Source organism: Podarcis melisellensis (assembly GCF_964234715.1).
Source record: "Podarcis melisellensis genome assembly, chromosome: 2".
In the NCBI taxonomy this organism is placed as follows: Eukaryota; Metazoa; Chordata; class Lepidosauria; order Squamata; family Lacertidae; genus Podarcis; species Podarcis melisellensis.
Window position 1 is genome coordinate 5,753,845 of NC_138529.1, and position 12,927 is coordinate 5,766,771.

The window sequence follows — 12,927 nt, forward strand, 5'->3', positions numbered from 1 at the left end:
GTGGGTGTGCGGAGGGAGGGTCCGGGCGACCGGCTCCACGGGCCACGTGGGCGGCGGGAGGAAGTGCGGGTCTCGTCCGACCGGAGTTGCATCAGCTGCGGAGCCGAGCGAGCATGAAGCTGTTCCTGAGCGAAGGCAGCCCCGGGGCGCTGAAGGTGCTGGCGGCTGCCGAAGCCACCGGCGCCCCTGCGGAGCTGAAGTGGGTCCCTCAGGAGGGTGAGTGCCGGGGGCGCACCCCCCCCCCCGCTTTCCCGGGAAACACCTCCGTTTCGCCCACCTCTTCAGGTGTCTCACGGGAGATGCTTATGATGAGGAGGAGGATTATACTGTTCCGACGTAAAATAGAAAAGGACTGAAAATGAAAAACAAAACCCTATCGCAGCAGCAGCATTGATTTTCCACCTGAGGATCCCCCATCCCGATCTAACGCTTTGAATTCTGATTTTTAAGGACTTCTCCACCCTCTGCTCTTCTGTAATTTAGCATCCCTTAACCTGGATTGGTTATGAATCAGAGAATTGTAGAACTGGAAGAGAGCCTATGCTGTTGTTGCTCTGTTATCTTCAGTCATGTTATTTATTGTTTGTAAGCCACTTTGGGACTCATTTGAATGAAAAGTGGCATAGAAATATAATAATAAAAAACCCAGGTCATCTAGTTTAACTCCCTGCAATGCAGGAATCTCAGCTGAAGCATCCATGACAGGTGGCCACCCAGACGCTTCTCAAATACCTCCAAGGAAGAAGAATCCATCACCTCTCGAGGAAAACAGTTCCACTGTCAAACAGCTCTTACTGTCAGATAGTTCTTCTCCATGTTTGGTCAGAATCTCCTTTCTTATAATTAGGGCTGGGCAATGACAGGTTTTCAACATCACGATCTATCACCAGCCAAGCATCCTGGTCTGGCAATATACCACAATGTCGAAAGAGCAAGCTGCATTGACCCCAGCCAATGAGGCGCTGGGTTAACTGTCACTGCTCTCATTGACGCTGCTCAGCTGGTTGGTGCAAAGGCTCCCACTTCCCAGCTGAACAAGCTCCATGTCCCTCTTGTTCATGCATGAGCCAAAGGGATGTGGGGCTTATGGATCTCCCACCCCATCTCCAGCTTGCAAGCTGGAGGCGAGGTCAGCACTCCTTTGAACATCTTCGCCAAGAGGGACTCACCCGCACCCCTCAACTGAGAAGTCTAATGGAGCCCCAGCCCCATCTCTGGTTTGCACAAGCTAGAGGCGAGGTGGGGACTCGGTTAGACTTCTTCAGCTGGAGGGTGCGAACCCTCCCGTCTCCATCTAAGCAGTCCCAATCCTACCAGGAGAAGGATCAAGTTCCCTCAGCTGGGGAGCGAGAGTACTTTAACAGAGCCCCCACCCTGCTGCTGGCTCATGTGAGCTGGAGGTGGGTTGGGGGCTCTGTAAAACTGCTTGGCTGAGGCAAGGGCAGTGACGCACTGCTCAGCCAAGTGGTTTAAAGAAGCAGCAGGAGGAACAAGCTGTATTGCACCTGGCCAATGCAGCTTGTTTAGCCCTCTGTGCCACTATGAGGGCAGAGTGAGGTGGCAGTTTCACACAGCGGTTTATCACTGGTGAAGCTGCTGCCTCTCCTACGTCCCTCTGCCTCCAGCGCCTGCTGCAATTTGTTCTCCCTTGGTGTGCTGGGTGCTGGTAGAAGAAAGAATGAGGAGTGATGGCGGTTTCACCCATGATATATCGCTGAGTGAAGCTGCCATTGCAGTCTGCCCCTCATACCAGTCCTGGGCGATATATTGTCCAGGCCTGCTTGTAACTTTGGTTCAGGTCCTAGCCGCCGGAGCAGAAGAAAACAAGCTTGCACCATCCTCCATTTGACAGCCATTTAACTTCTGATTTGTCATGTATGGGGAGTGGGGCTGAGGAGATGGAAGAATCCTAACCCACATTAGTGGTCGCAGGTGTGGAATCGGTACCCCACAGGAGTCCCTGCCTGCAACAGCCTGCTTCAACCTCTGGTCCCCAGAGGTTGGACTGGAACTTCCATTGGTCCCAGCCAGCTTAGTTGGTGGTTCAGGATGATGGCAGTTCTAATCAAACAACTTTTGGGAAACCATAGTTGAAGAACTCTAGTCTATACAGCAAGTCCACAACTTACATACGTTTAACATGTGTGCGTTTGTAGATAGATGATAGGTAGGTAGGTAGGTAGGTAGGTAGGTAGAAAGAAAGAAAGAAAGAAAGAAAGAAAGAAAGAAAGAAAGAAAGAAAGAAAAGGGGCCAGCATCTGGGAAAAAGACTTTGGCAGTTCCATCTGCCATTGAACGCAATGTTAGCGTTGCCATACGCCTGGTTTTCCCCAGAGAAGTCCTATTTTTTCTGGATAAAATTGCTGTCCAGGGAGATTTTTTTTTAATTTGGCAAAATGTCAACTTTGTTTGTTTGTTTGTTTGTTTGGTATCATTAGTTCAACTTTGGGCCTAGAGACAAAAATGAGGGCTAGCTGCTGGATTGAGTGGCACTCCTGTCATTGGATCTTTCCCATCTGTATCTGGGGATAGTGGGGGTTGAACCTGAAACTGTTCATGTGCAAAGGTTGTGCTTTACCACTGAGTCCATTTGAAGCAACTAAATCTGGTATTAAAAAATGTGGGTCTGCATATGACAGCTCCTGTATAATAAAACATACATACTATTTTGCTATAAACTCTCTTCTGCACCCTTTCAGCTGCTAGAAGACCTGCTAGAAAATAGTTAATTCTCTTGTGTGTGTGTAAACTGTACTTCTGTTTTGTGTATATTCCTCCTTGACAGCTCATGTCGTCCCTTTCCTCACCCGCTCCCAGCTGCCAGCTCTGCACTTGGAAAAAGAGTCTTTCCTCTTCTCCACAAATACGATTTGCCAGTAAGTATGAGGCCCTGAATGCCCTGTGTGCTTTCCAAGTCAAGTTACTGGTCACATCACTTGAGCTCTGTGTGTGTGTGTCCAATGTCTGTGGTACTGGTGATGCTAGATAACCCCAGCAGTGTTGATAGTACGAGCAGAGAAGTTGCCTGGAGGGGACCGAGGCATGCCTGGCAGAAGGCTGCACTGGCCTGCGTGGCATCTCCTGACACCATACAGGCCGGTGCAGCCTTCTGCTGGGCTGTGCCAGTCCCCACAGTGTTAACCCTGCACCACTGCTACTGAGGGAGAAGGGGTTCTGGGTGGGGAAGACTATTTGTCCCATCAAAACCAATGGAGTGGGCCAGCAGCGCTGGCTTGCCCCTGTGACTGTGGGTGCCCAGGGTGTGCATGCCAATGTCAGCATGCCCGGTGGCGCCCGTGTCCAACATTAGCACGCCCCAGGCATGCTGATATCAGACACACATGTGCACTGCCAAAATTTGTGGGTTTTCCACCAGTCCCCTCATGGGGAATTTTGTAAGTGCTAAAGTCTGCTCTTTGGAATCTTTTCCCATTGAATGTTAGGCAGGCTTAATTTCTGTTGCTGTTTATATTTTGGTCTCTTTCTCCAAGGATCCCACGCGAGGGTTTCCCCATTTTATTCTAAGAATAATCCTGTTTGGAAAGGGAAGGCAGAGATATTGACTGCTATCCCACCCCCCCAACCCCCTTGTGAGTTTGATAGTTGAATAGGGATTTGGGCACAGGTCTCTAGCACTCTAAACACTGTACCACACTGGTTCTCTAGCGGTCTTGGGTCATGCCAGCACACATCACAGAAACAAGATATGCATCTCATACTGGAGTGCGTGAAGCAGAAGAGCACAGAAAAGCAAGCTCTGTGAAGCAGCCTCCATCACGTTAGAGAATGTGACAAGGCAGTCATGCTGGGTTTAGGAACAGAAGGGGTTAATGCGGGCTCCTTGTGATAGAACGAAAGCACTACTGTAGTTTTGTTTTCCTGATTGTCTTTTAAACTCATCTGTAAGTGTGCACATATTCCCAGTGGAGAGTGCTTAGTTTCTTCTGCTCTCTTTCTTCTAGGTACTTCTTCCATTTATCTGGAAAAGAAATTCGTGATTTGGGCCAGGATGAGAGCAATTTTTCCAACCAGTTGTTTGAGTGGGATGCAACTGAGCTGGAGGTGTGTGAAGCATTGCTGTGTTTCTTTATGGTGGGAACATTTGCATGTTCCTGCAGTTCATGGAGAGGAGATGGTATTGTTCGGGGGGGGGATGAAAGAAGGTTATAGTAGCTGCCTTATTTTCTTTAATTACATACCCAGATGCCCAGGCTCGGTTTATTGTCCTTCCAAAATGCCCAGTTCTTGTTGGTGGGGTGTGAAGGGAGTGATTTTTATATTGCAGGGGCGCCTGGGTGTGTGTGCAAGATGCTTCTTTAAGCTTCCTGTTGATGGAGAGTGGGGCCACCTAGTAGGAATGTCGGATAATTCTGACAAAAACAGAAATGGTGGAGGAAATGGCAAACATGCACTTTTTTGTCCCATGTCCGGAACGGAAATCAATCCAGCAAATACCGCCAGTATTTGCTTTTGTTGTTTTCAGTCAGCCATCAGTACATAATTGAAATTAATGGGCTGGAATAACATACATACTAAGTAATTCACATAGTCAGATACATATATTACATAATTTCACTGCAGTGGACAGAAGGACAAATAACCTAGTTATTGACAGAAGACAAACCGCAGCAGAAAGGAGACAGTGCTGCATGCAACAGTGCAGGCTGGAGTGGAAAACAGTGGCTTCTTACATTCTTACACCTAATGTTTGGAGCATAGGTTTTCTTCTCCCCCACTTCCTGCCCTCCCCCTTGGCTTAAGGATGCAGCACTTTCCCTATAGAATGAATAATAACCTTTTACAGTGGTGCCCCGCAAGACGAACGCCTCACAAGACGAAAAACCCGCTAGACGAAAGGGTTTTCCGTTTTGGAGGCGCTTCGCAAAACGAATTTCCCTATGGGGTTGCTTTGCAAGCCGAAAAAAATCTTGCATCCCCCCGCGGGTTTTTTTCGCTTTTTTCGCCCTTTTCTTAAGCCGCTAAGCCGCTTATCAGCTGTTCCACTGATTAGCCGCTTAACAGCTGATCGCTGGAAGCCGCTTGACAGCTGTAGCGCTAATCCGCTAAGCTGTCAATGGGCTTGCTTCGCAAGACGAAAAAACCGCTAGACAAGAGAATCGCGGAACGAATTCTTTTCGTCTAGCGAGGCACCACTGTACTTACAGGGAAGAGGATGCAGGGGTTTGCTTAAGAATGCCATTGGGTTGGAAGCTAAAACTGCCCGGTGCCTGGGGATTGAGGCTGCTCCTATGAACTCTCTTCCGTATTGCAGTCCTTCTACTCGGTCTTACAAAACTCAATGAAAATCATTAAGTGGGGGTGGGGAAGCCAGCTATTCATCTGCTTAGGGTTTCCTCAAGTTCTGTGTCTTCATTAGCATGAGAGTTGCAGAGACTGAACACAGGAACTAAACATGTAAAATCTGGCTAGCAAAATGTCTGCCATTATGATGAAGTCAGTCTCTCTCTCTCTCTCTCTCTCTCTCTCTCTCTCTCTCTCTCTCTCACACACACACACACACACACACACACACACAGAGAGTAGAGCTTATATAGTGGTACCTCAGGTTACAGATGCTTCAGGTTACAAACGCCACTAACCCAGAAGTAGTACCTCGGGTTGAGAACTTTGCCCTAGGATGAGAATAGAAATGGTGCGGCGGCAGCGGGAGGCCCCATTAGCAAAAGTGCACCTCAGGTTAAGAACGGTTTTGTGTTAAGAACGGACCTCCAGAACGAATTACGTTTGCAACACGAGGTACCACTATATAATGTAAGCGCCATTGGCTGGGGGGCAGGGGAGCTCAATGTGTCTGTATACCTAAAAGTAACATGGTGGCTTGGAATAGACCACTGGGGCAGGCACCAAGCTTGCTGTGGAACACTGGTGAGAATCGATCCTGCTTCCCTTTCCACATCCTTTCTTATAGCCCTGCATAGGTTCATTCTCTGGTCCTTGGTTAATTCTGAATTGTGGCAGTGTGGAGGGAAACTAGCTTTTATATTTGCTTTTATCCAGGGCTGCCAATATGCACTATTCCTTTCACTGTAAAATAGGGTATCAGTTGTAATCTTAGGAGAGGGCAACCTACTTTTGATCAAGGGTGAGGGATAACAACATGAGGCACAAGAGGGCCCTAACATGCCTCTCCTCTGGCTTTCCTCTTAGCCGGCTTTGTCTGCAGCCTTGTATCTTCATTTGGTTCATGGAAAGAAAGGAGAGGAGGTTTTGGAGATTATTCAGAAACCACTGAACTACATTGACCAGACCCTTGTCAAAAGGGGTACTCCTTATCTTACCGGGGTAAGTAAGAATCGCTGTGTAGCAAAATGAGCATTACTGACAAAGGATTGGTAGAGTTGAGAGGGATATCCAATAACTCTGGATTTTTCAAGCTAAATAGTGGGCGCCAGCGCAATGAATCTTGCGTGTGCAACAGGAATTCCTCACCTCATCCTCCAGAACCCCCAGAACAGCGTCTGTGGGGAGGAGCAGGGAGATTTCTTCATCAGTGCATGCCATTTTGTTTGCCCTGGTGAAGAATCTCCTTAGCACTACTTTGAATCTACACCCCCCTCCCCCCGTTGTCCTTGGCAGGACTGGTTCCAAGCCAAGGTCTTGCCATTTGCAACACATCCTTTTATGTGGCTCTTGTCCCAGGAGGACCAAGGGGAGGGGAAAACAAAGCAAAGTGAGGGGAGAAAGGCAAAGAACGGGGAGAGAAGTATAATTGCTTGAAGTGCCATTGAGGCCTCACCTCTGACTTTTGAGGCTTAGGCCTGTATGCGTGAGCGCAATGCTTGCTGAGCTTTCTCACCTGAAGGGCTAAAAACTGCAAAATGAAATAATAAAAGCTGGAATATTCTGGATGCTAAATTTTATACCAAGTGCTGTTCTTGTACAATTTGGAACAATAGAGGCACAGAATGCACAAGGCTATCCTGCCTCGAGTAAGAGATCGGACAAGAACACCCGTCCTTTCAGTTGGTGCATTTGTATTTCCCAGTGACCATTTCAGAACACGAGTTTATTGTCTTATATAAAAAGCTTATTACAGAATATGTGTACTCAATTGCTACGTTATGCTGGCTTTTGCTGACAAGATAAATCAAATATATAATTTGTTTATGGCCCACTGAGCACAAATGCAAAAGTTATAGAATGTAAATTACATAAGTTAGTAAAAAGATTGCAGTGTGTGTGCATGCGCCATAAAGCAGCCTATGCAAAATTTCTACATTTAGGAATTTTGCAAATTGCTCTGTAATAATAAAAAGGAGCCCTCTGATAAAATGGTTAACAGAGGCACGGAGGTCTCTTCAGTATTAATTCTGGAAAGTTTAAACTTAATATTAAATGCATATTATGGAAAGAGTTTGTGCCTTTTGGGAAACCCTTTTCAACCCTGTTCTAGAGTTTATTCTGTCCTGTTGCCCCTCCCGTTCACACTTGTGAACCAATTTCCCCCTAACCTTTTTTTATCTAGGATGCTGAGTCAGCTGTTGATGTCGTCTTGTGGGGCTCCTTGTTCCCTCTGTTAAGGGATGAATCCTTCCTGCCAGGTGAGAGATGCTGCCAAAGGCCTTAGTGTGCACACTAAGGCCACAGGAGGCAACTTTGATGTGCCGATCTGCCTGCTGGTTTGGATGAGCCTCTGTGTGTTTCTCTGGCTCCGCTCCTCTCCCCGTCCATAATCACTCAGTCATGAATCTCACTGGGCCACCTTGGCCCAGTCACATTCCCCACAGGGTTCTTGTGAGGATAAAATGGGGAGGAGGAGAACGTTAGTGCCGCCTTGAGCTCCTTGGAGAAAAGTGGGATATAAATATGATAGATAAATACAGTGCTTTTTTGTGGGGGGACGCATACCCCTAAACATTTTGTGAATCTAAGTTTGGCCTCATTGAGGGGCAGCATTTCAATATGAGTAGGAAGATGAGAGTACCCCTAAATGGTTTTTTTTTTGAAAAAACACTGGATAGATAAATAGATACATAACTGGGGTCCTTCTTTTCACACTCTTCCCTCTCTCAGTAATGAAAGCATATGGATCATTGCCAAACATTCTGCCTTCAGGGAGCCCCCTTGCATTGCAGAGGACACAACCAGCTCATATGCAGCACCAAAGCGACTTGCTCAGTTGCTGCCTTGCCCCTGAGTGCACCTTGGGAAAAACCTTACATGCTCTTGTGGCTGCGTGCTACAGGGGAAGACAAGCCCTGGCAAACTCTTTCAGGGGAAGGATAGTCTGCTACTGCTATCATCTCACAGAGGGATCCTAGGGCATTCAAAACACTATTTAGACCACACTGAGATAAGGGTGCAATAGCTTTCTTTTTGTTTCGTTTCCCCCCTGGCTATCTTGATTCTGATCACTCTGGTGATTCCAACCATGCTTGCTTTGCCCAGAAGAAGTCTCCTGGCAAAACTATTTTTTTTAAAAAATGATATTTATTAGAAGTTTCAAAAATTACAGAAAAAAGAAAAGAGGAAAACAACAAAAAAATTAACAAAACATACATAACAATACATAAAAAAGGGGAAAAAACCATAAAAACCAATACAACAATAACAATAAAAAAACACACATCCAATATTCCATATCTTTATCTTTCATTTACTTGTTTCATCGACCTCCTCACACCTCCCTTTTTGTATTCTAGTTTAGTTATTTGTTTCAGCAAATTCTTTCCATCTTTCTCAATTTTTATTGAGTAATTTGTCTTAACAGTCTAACCTATTAATTAGCTCAGCAAATCCTTTCCATCTTTCACTATATTCTGTCATTCAATTTACCTTAATTTATTTTAACCTTATCTTACCATAAAATACCTTAAAGCTTAAAACAATATTTATTTGTACATAATTCCTTATATCATTTCTACTAAAGCCAAATATTTTCATTCCAACATTTTTCCTTATGCTCATTAATTTTACACTAATTCCCAAAATAAATTTTCTTCCAATCTTCCTCCAACGTCTCTTCTTCCTGGTCTCGGGTTATGTCAGTCCTTACTGTCCATTCCATCTAGTCCATCAACCTGGTAATCTTATGTCCGAGGCTCTTAAGTCTTTTCCATGTCCCTTCTGCAGATCTTCTTCTTGTTTGTACCTGCACTTTATCTTGTCTTTTGTTGATCTCTTTCTTAATTTCTTTCCTTTCTTGTTGAGGAGTAGGTCTCGGGGATGCTCCAAGTCAAAAATATCTCCGTCTCTCCTCAGCAGATCAGCCCATTCCCCACAGTCCCATTTCCCACAGTCGGCAGTGTAGTCCAGAAAATATTTAAAAGCATGTTTCAAAGTCCCTCCAAAATTAAGGGCCCCCACTTCTCCAGATCCCCCCTGGCCCGCTCCAAATTCAGTCTTCAAGGACAGCGGCTTATGCTCCTGCAGGGCTCTCCTGGCAAAACTAGTCTCCAACTAGTTTTGAGTCAGTGGCAGGGATCTTCGCAGATTGTGGGGGGTGGGTGTTAACAAATAGGAACTCAATACATTTCTATTTGAGACTGAGCAGTTGCCAAGGTGAGATTTTTTCCTCTGGAATTTGTTTGATTTTAAAGATGAGTTAAAAGCCTTGAGGAGATGGTTCCAGAACATGAACCAGAAGGAGTACTGCAAGAAGGCTGTTGAATCTGTATGGACGCCCAAAGGATTGCTGGAGCTGAAGGCTTATCTGCAAAAGCATCCTGCTCCCAACCAGGCTTTTGAGAAGCCAGCTACTAATGAGCTGAAGGTATTGTCCTCCTTCTGTGTGAACCGGGCCTCCAGTTCTCTTCAAATGGTGCTAAGAATAGCACATCGTGCTGCAGGTGGGGGAAAGGGAAGGCTGAATGCTTCCCCAGAGACCAGCTCTGTCAGCTCTGGAAGGGAGACTGCTAGGCAGCGAGGCGGGCAGTAAACCAGCAGAATCCCTAATCTGCTCCGATTGTCCAACGCCAGAAACACACACTCTAGGTCCAGCGCCGAGGGCCTTCTGGCGGTTCCCTCACTGCGAGAAGCCAAGTTACAGGGAACCAGGTGGAGGGCCTTCTCGGTAGTGGCACCCACCCTGTGGAATACCCTCCCAGCAGATGTCAAAGAGAACAACAACTACCCCTGCCCCTCACATCCCACCAAGTGCCTTTATAGCCCAGTTTAAAACCGTTGAAATGTAAAAAAAAATTAAAAGGATATAAAAACAATTTAAGGGAAGAAGCCCTCTCTGCTGGGCAGCAGCAGCAGTCCTTAGGAAGCCTGTCAGGCCCTGCCCTGGGCCAGGTAGATGGAGGCAGGAGCAGGGCCCTCAGGCTCTCAGCAGGGTGGTCCTATTGCTTTGCTATGTTGTTATGAAATTGTTTTTGTCGTGTTTGTTTGAAATGCATCTCTGTTTCTTTTTCCTAAGCTGCTTTGAGCATTTATTTATTTATTTTGGTGGCAAGGTGGCATTCAGATAAAATGAATGAAACAAAATCTTTCCTTCTGCTTGTGAAAATGAGGTTAAAGTCAATGACTAGATTCTGAGAAGATGTTTAGGATTTGTTTAGTTGTCTGGTATTTAGCCCAGTAAGTACTAAAGCATCATGTGGGGAGGGAAGATGCACCAAGAGGGTGCCGACTGCCCTGGTGTGTTTGAGCCACACTTGCAGTTTTGGACTGTGCCGCTTTGTGCATCAGCATAGTGATTGCCTTCTGGGTGCCGGGTACTGAGCACCTGCAAAGCAGGCTTGGAGATGGATTTTTGTTCCTCTCTCTAGGAAGAGGAATCCACTCAGAGGTCTCTGTCTGAGGAGGAGATTGCAACAATTGCAGAAGTCTGGGTCAGAGGGCCAGCTGGCCTCCCCAAACCTTGGAAGCCACAGCAGCCTATGTAAGTACCTTGCTAGGCTAAAATGCCCTGGCCTTAGTGGAAATGATGTGGGGCTGTTTTGAAGAGAACTTCAAAGCAAAGAGCAGAACTATGTTCCTGTTCTATGTCTTAAAATCCCAAACATATCTGTATGTATGAATATATGAAAATAAATCTGTACCTATATCATGGTGAACATTGACATCAGTGTTAGGGTTAGTGGTTAGCCCTTATCAGTGCAACATGGTGCACAGCACAACAGCCCTCTCCTCTGTATAGGCCATTTTGTGGTGATGTGTGATCATTTTTAATGGAGTTTCCCCACAGCCATGAGGTTTAGGAGCCAAACGCCAATTTGCAAATTTAGCAGAGTATCAGGATCTGTTTTTACTAGCATCCAGCCTAAAAAGAACTGGCCTTTCTAAGTTTCAGGGGCAACTTCCCCAGGAGCCCGGATACTTACTGTGTAACCTCACAGAGCAGCCTTTTTTCCTTCTTGTGTCTCCCTGCTCTTCTACCAAAGCACAGTTTCTCTCCTTAAAATCTGGCTCCATTTCTTGTGGCTCATCTTTGCAGACTTCCTGTGGAAGGCATGAAGAACGTGCTGATCACCAGCGCCCTGCCCTATGTCAACAACGTGCCTCACCTTGGGAATATCATTGGCTGTGTCCTCAGTGCCGATACTTTTGCCAGGTAAGATGGTGATGCCTTTCGTCCCCGACTCTTGTTAGGATATGTCAGTCACTTGAAAAGGGGAGGTGGGTTAATGGGAGACTGAGAATTTATTCTTTTGGCATTTTATTTTCAAGGTGTATCCACTCCAGTAGAGCTGCCTTTGTACCTGGTAATATCAGAGTGGTTGGTGATATGAGTCAATTGATTTCTTGCTATTTGGTGTTGTTTTAATGAATCTGATTTTAAAATGAATTTGCAAAATCCCACAATATGTATATTTGGATACCTGTGCTTACGTTGCCTACATACACTTTGCAAACTACTTTGAGGCAGGCAGTGTATACATATTATGAAAGAAAATAAAAAATATTTTCTGTGTGTTGCAACTTGGATCTTGGGCAGGTCTTAGGCTCCAGTTCTAAACAGTTATTACAGAGTAAGAGCCACTGAGTTCAGTGAGGGTTATTTCCAACTAATCATAGACAGGGTTTAACTGTTAATCTAATGAGATCATATGAAACTGCCTCACATCAAGTGGACTACTGGTCCATGCAGCCTCATTTTCTGCTCTGTTCTGAGTATCAATGGCCCCCCAAGACCTGAAGATGAGGCCTTTCCCAGCCCTGCTGCCGGAGTGTTTTTTAACTGGAGGTACCAGAAATGTAACCTGGGACCATCTGCATTCAAAGCATGTGCTTTCCCAGAGAGCTCTGACCCATTTGAAGTAACAGAGGGATTGTGTGAAGCTTTGGTCCTTGCAGGATAAGCATCCTGCTTCACTTCTTGTGTCCTGTCCAGGTACTGTCGTTTGCGCAACTGGAACACACTGTACCTGTGCGGTACTGATGAGTACGGCACTGCCACAGAGACAAAGGCCATGGAGGAGGGGCTGACACCGCAGCAAATCTGTGATAAGTACTACACTGTCCATGCCCAGATCTACCAATGGTTCAAAATCTCCTTTGACTACTTTGGCCGCACCACCACACCCCATCAGACCAAGTAAGTACTGCCAGGAAAGGGAGCACAATGGCCAAGGGAAAAGGAGCATGAATGCCTCATGTGGCAGCACTACTTTGCGCTCTCTCTTACAAACCACTTATTGTCTTAGCCTTTAAGAACTGTAAAACTGGCTATTAGAGATGGGCAGAAAAGACTGACGGACTTGTTTACAGTTTCTGTGACCATGGAGGTCCAGCTGCCATGAAACAAGGCATGCCTGTACCTAAAAACCTGAGGGCACATAATATGTTTTTATTTAAATTATTTCAAATTGTTGCCCCTCTACTCAAACTGAGCGCTCAGGGTGAGGCATTGGTGCCAAGTACAGGTTTAAGGCATGCTTGTAAATGACTGTGCTCAATGTAGCAAGTTTTTTAAAAAGGGAAGCTTTTCAAAATTTGGCTTTGTTTGCTATTTCCCCCCTG

General features: G+C 46.0%; 1 protein-coding gene across 2 annotated transcripts in view; it reads left to right on the forward strand.

Moving 5' to 3' along the window:
• MARS1 (methionyl-tRNA synthetase 1) overlaps positions 1 to 12,927 on the forward strand; it is a 25,616-nt gene continuing 12,689 nt past the window's right edge. For both annotated transcript variants that reach the window (XM_081900720.1, XM_081900721.1), the window contains exons 1-9: positions 1 to 216; positions 2,786 to 2,876; positions 3,963 to 4,062; positions 6,169 to 6,303; positions 7,487 to 7,562; positions 9,561 to 9,733; positions 10,734 to 10,846; positions 11,402 to 11,518; positions 12,299 to 12,502. In XM_081900720.1, coding sequence (XP_081756846.1) covers positions 114 to 216; positions 2,786 to 2,876; positions 3,963 to 4,062; positions 6,169 to 6,303; positions 7,487 to 7,562; positions 9,561 to 9,733; positions 10,734 to 10,846; positions 11,402 to 11,518; positions 12,299 to 12,502 — 1,112 coding nt within the window. In that variant the 5' untranslated portion in view covers positions 1 to 113. The remainder of the gene's footprint in view (positions 217 to 2,785; positions 2,877 to 3,962; positions 4,063 to 6,168; positions 6,304 to 7,486; positions 7,563 to 9,560; positions 9,734 to 10,733; positions 10,847 to 11,401; positions 11,519 to 12,298; positions 12,503 to 12,927) is intronic.